General features: G+C 39.1%; 1 protein-coding gene across 1 annotated transcript; it reads right to left on the bottom strand.

Moving 5' to 3' along the window:
- Nucleotides 1-355: 355 nt before the first annotated feature.
- Nucleotides 356-5,226, bottom strand: LOC110626168 (U-box domain-containing protein 13). The gene is made up of 4 exons (XM_021771940.2): nt 4,752-5,226; nt 2,943-3,059; nt 2,114-2,569; nt 356-1,917 (listed from the first exon to the last, which is right to left on the bottom strand). Exons 1-4 carry the CDS (start codon nt 5,019-5,021, stop codon nt 763-765), a joined length of 1,998 nt encoding a protein of 665 aa, XP_021627632.1. The 5' UTR covers nt 5,022-5,226; the 3' UTR covers nt 356-762.
- Nucleotides 5,227-5,482: the final 256 nt, after the last annotated feature.

The raw sequence follows: 5,482 nt of genomic DNA, 5'->3' as shown, positions 1-5,482 counted from the left end.
ATTTTTTTATTTTTCTTGACTTGGATGATGATGATGATGTCAATCCTCTATTATTCTTCCCCTTCTAATCATTGATGAGATAAAATATATATATATATATATATAAATGAAAAAGAAAATTAATCACTCAACTTTTACAGATTTTCATTTTCATCATCACTTGATTTTAAACAAAATCAATTTCAATGCTTTTTGTATTTGTTAATTTCTGAAATTTTTACAAGCATGATAAATTTCATATATAATTTAAAAATGTGACTTATATTTCTTTTATAACATTAAAAGATATAAAATTATATTTATAAATATTTTATAATAATACACTAAAAACATATTTTAAATCAGATACTAATAATAGACTTTAAACAATTCAGAGAAAAAACAGATGGTTTGATATTCATCTGATTTCTCCAATTCCATCATTGATCAGTAGTAGTATCTTACATGGTTTGATATTGAATACACAGGAGTAGGACACATCTCTTCAATAAAAACTGAGGATGATTACATACCACAATGGTTCACATGTCAGACGCGTCACAGCTGAGTATTTCTCTTTTGCTTCCCCTTTGATGGATGATGGATACTCTCTTTTAAAATGTACTTCTCGTCCAACATAAACAAATCAATAACTTACAAACTGGACTGGTGATCTTCCACCTCCCCTTCCAAATCAAGGCCGCATCTCCAAGTTTGATGAAACGAAACAGAATAACAAAGGAAAAAGAAGAACTCAATTGTGAAAATGATGAACTAAAAATGTCATTTATCAGCAGGATTTGATATGGAGGATGGCTGGGGCTGCTGAGTCTGAACCTGAGATTGAGTTTCAGTTTGTGCCTGAGCCTGCTTTTGCTGCCCAACAAACCTGCTCATTCGCTCAATCAACTGTTGCGCCTTCCTCTTTCCCCGGTCTGTTCCATTTTGGGCCAAATCTACTAGAGGCCCCATTACTCCAAGCTCTTGCGCTTCTGCCAAATATTTCTGGTCGCCGGCACAAAGGTGCACCAAAACCGCAGCTGCGTTCTCCCTGTTCCTTGGGGATCCGTTCCCAATAACTTCCACCAAAACTGACACTGCCTCTGCAGATCCAATGGCTGCCTTCCCTTCAGGGTGGCTAGCTAGTATAGCTAAAATAGCAAGTGCTTCATCCACCATTCCACCTCCAGGTTCTGTCAGCAGACGCATTAGTGTGGGCACAACTCCAGCCCTCACTGCCTTTCCCTTGTTCCCCTGATAGATGCACAAGTTGAAAAGTGCTGTTGCAGCATCTTTTTTCCCCCTTTGTGTACCCTCACTTAGAAGTGTCACAAGTGGAGGGATAGCTCCTGAAGAACCTATTGTAACTTTATTTTCATCCACAACCGAAAGACTGAAAAGGGTGGCTGCAGCATTTTCCCGAGCTTCCATGCTGCCCTTCTTGAGCACATGTACAATACCAGGAACTGCCCCAGCTGATATGATGCTTCCTTTGTTATCTTCACATATAGAAAGGTTGAGAAGGGCAGTAACAGCATGTTCTTGGATTCGAGAATCGGGTGTTGAGAGAAGGCCCACAAGGAGAGGGATTGCACCAGCTTCAGCAATTGCCACACGATTATCTGCATTCCGCTTGGCAAGAAGGCGGATCTCACCTGCAGCAGAACGCTGGTCTTCAGGGCTACCAGAAGTGAGTTTGTGAAGGAGAATTTCAATCTTTGTACGCTCAGCAGGTGAGTAGGCCGATGAGGTTTTGTTACATCGTGAACTGCTGGGTCGTTTTGGTGGTTCAATCCCATTTGCTTCACACCACTGGGCTATGAGGCTGCGCAGTACAAAGTTGGGTGTGAGAGCAGTACCATTGAGGGCCTGTTGAGTCTTTGGACATGTGGTATGTCCTGCTTCCAGCCACTTCTCAATGCAGGCACGCTCGTAGGTCTACAACAAAAACAAAAGAAAATAGACAAGAAGAAACACATATTAAGTCCCAAATCTGTGCTTAAGACAGAACATATATCTGTAGGTAAAAGTTGTAGCAAGATGCTAATCAAATTCAAAGTCAATCCATCAGAAGTTTCTAACCATCCAAATTGTTGTCTTGCTATATAAGAGAGGAAATCCAGCATGCATATACCTGGCCTGTTGAAACAATAACAGGATCTTTCATCAATTCCAGGGATATTGGACAGCGGAAGTCATCTGGTATAACTGGGGCCTTGTGATTCCCATTGGCGGAAGCTTGTCCACTGCCATTTGGAGGATGGCTCCTTTCACTTGCAGGAGTGTCCATGTTGGGGTTTTCTGTTTGTACAAAATCCTTAATTTTCTTCAATAGCATCGACATTTTTTCAATGTTTTCCTCAGGATCACCGCCAGTGGCAGCAACCATTTCATGCAAGGCTATTGACTCTTGTGTAAGGTCAGCTATCCCCTTCAATTGTAACTTCTCAGATGATCTTCTTAGGACAGCTGGATCTATTGCTGCATCTTTGCTCTTGTTATAAAGGGATAATAGATCTTCATACAGCTCCACATCGGGAGGATCAACCCTTCCTTTCGCTCTCCTGAACTGAGCATGGACAAGCTCAACCTGAGAAAAAACATGAGTAAAATCAATTACGTATATTGAAGGAATAGAAAGAGAAGCTCTATGGGCTATTATTATTTTGAAGAACTGTTGAAGGACACACTAAAACGAGAATAAATCTAGTTTGCAATACCTCAAGTCCTAGTTTTTTTTATTGGATTATCATTGCATTATTAAAATATATATATATATATAAAAGAAAGCCCCTGGCGCCTAATCAAGCTCATATTGGAGATATTATACATAATCATGATGCCCCAGTGATCATCGTTGCATCCTGAGCTGCAAATAGATTAAAATGAGGTCGAATGATGGCTTGTTAGGTTCTTATTTCATCTCCACAAACAACAAATGGAATTGTTCATTCATCTTCTACCTGTTCCTTAACTTCATCTGATATATCAAGGTTTTCATAGGAAATTCCACTTAGAGCTTGTTCCAGTTGAGTTGTCACATCGTGATACTTTTTCATAATTTGTTCCCTCTCCAAGACCTGCAAGCAGAATGAAAATTCTAAAGTCAAATATAAAACAAAAGGCTTCCTGAAAGACCATGATATCAATTAATTAGTAATTTTTAAATACTTAATTGCTGCAAGAAGCAAGGAGTACATTTTTCCAAACTAACAAATTAAGGTTCTACATAACTTCAAAACCAGGAAAAGAAAAATAGTGCAGAATTTCCAATGAAGAAACAAACAATGATGCCAAAATATCTTATTACGGAAAGTGGACACTTTTATGTTGATGCATGTGCACTTTTCACAAAAAATCACATATCTGAAGCTAAAAACCAGGTATGGTGTAAACATATCTGTTAAAAAATCTTGGAACAAGCTTTTGCTGACAGTAATTCCTCTTCTACTTGTTCATAGTGAGAATGGAAATGCCAAACCAAATGCCATCCTAAACCACTTAGTACATGTTTGGCATAATGTAATAGAAATGTATTGTAACGAAATGAATATTCAATCATTGTTTTATTAAACTTTTGTTTGGTTGTGCTCCATTTCCATTACATTCAATTACATCCTACAAAACATTTACTTTTTTCAGAACTCTTAGAACACTTGCAGGCCCTAGTAATACTGTCAGTAAAAAAAGGCATATGAGAGAGAAAGAGAGAGCGTGGGAAGCGGAGGAGGGAGGTAAAAGGTCTAAAGTCTGAAATCTGAACCAAGAAAAATCCCTTCCCCCTACTTCCATGATATATTTATCCTTTCCCTCATTAAAGGCCTGGTCCCTAAAGCAGTAGTCAGCTCACCAATCACCAAGGTTCATATCAATCACAAGTCATGAGCGTACCTTCATCCCAAACATTAAGTTTGATTTGATCTTTAGGCTTGTCACAGGATTACCAAAAATGCAATCTGGACCATAGGCCCTGCATCAAGTCATATTCTTGCAATCTCCCAATAATATTTATGATAAAAGCTAGTGTCTATCATGCCATACGTAAAGCAACAGAAGCACAGACGCAATTGTATAGAACACAAGAAGAGAAAATGCCATACTGTAATACCCAGATAACAATCATCGATGAAATCAAGATAGGAAACACTAATGGAGAAAAAAAGAAACACTAACCAAGACGTGTTAAGGGACGAATCTATTCAAAGATCCACACACGAAAGGGATACTAATAAAACCCAAAAAACACAAACATTCTATCTATATATTGTTCCATTTGTCTATCAAATAAAATATATCGATTAAGGCACGTAAGTGATTGGAGAAGCTAAAGACATTGGTGGGCAGGGAGGTTGAAAATCTGCATAGCAAAATTGTTGCTGCAGATGATTCAAATTTGTCACAAAAAGAAAAAGAGAAATAAAAGCCGAAATGAGAACCAGATCAGCTTCTAACTTGGAAGGCGAATTGCAAGCTCTACCGCATCTTGGTCATGAAGAAAAATGCAGTCGTAAGAACTGAAATCTTCAGTTTTTGTCATTTTCTTTTAGCTTCTATCACCAAATCGAATTTACTCTAACTTATCCAAAAATACAAAAGAAAGAAAACCACAAATACACAAATTAAAATACTCAAATCTTCAATTAAATGTTATTGCCAGAAAATTGTGTAGTCGCCACCACTTTCCTCTAGCTCAGAAGCAACCAAACAGATCCAAATCCAAACATAAAAAAACCAAAAGTGTTTAATAAAATCACAAAAAAAAAAAAACACACCAGGTAAATCTTACTGCCTTCGCTGCCAAATTTGAGCAACTCCTTTGCTGAATCCAGAGCCTGTTTTAACAAAACTAAAGCTTTCGCAGTCTCTTCAGGAATCGGCTCCTTGCTTTCTCTAATCTCCTCGAACATTGGCGTCAAAAGCTTCAATCTTCTCGCTAAATTGCAATACTGCTTCTTCACCGTAACTCTATAATCAGAGATCGAAGCAATCTCATTCACCGTATCAATCAAACTCTGAACTACTGCCCCTTTCTCTTCCTCCATTCCGCCGAAACGAAACCAGATCTCCCTCTCTCCCTCACTGTACGCAACCGTATCGACCAGTGTAGGAAACCCTACGGTCTCTTTCTTTAGCTAAATTTGGAGAACGTTAGCACTCAGCAGGCCAGCAATGGCCGTGGTCGTCTCCAGTCTCCACAAGACTTTTTAGACAGAGAAAGTTTGAGAGAGAGAGAGAGAGAGAGAGAGAGAAACGAAAGAGAATAGGAAGGAGAGAGAGTTTTGTGGCGTGGCTAGACTGGAGTGAGCTTAACCGTGGTTGGGTTTAGGAGCTAACTCTCGGGTTTGGGTTGAATGGCTGGACGGATTTAATTTTCACGGAGCAGCTTGGCTGGAACGGCGAGGCGCGCCGCGCCGGAGACAGGACATTGTCAGGGTTCGTTTAGTCGGTTAAACTAACGCCGGTGTTTTATCCAGTAGTACGAGTGTGTTATTGTCGTCGCGTA

The sequence above is a fragment of the Manihot esculenta genome, chromosome 11 (genome assembly GCF_001659605.2).
Source record: "Manihot esculenta cultivar AM560-2 chromosome 11, M.esculenta_v8, whole genome shotgun sequence".
Lineage (NCBI taxonomy): Eukaryota > Viridiplantae > Streptophyta > Magnoliopsida > Malpighiales > Euphorbiaceae > Manihot > Manihot esculenta.
Note: the sequence above shows the minus strand (reverse complement) of the source record. Positions and strands in the feature narration are given on the sequence as shown.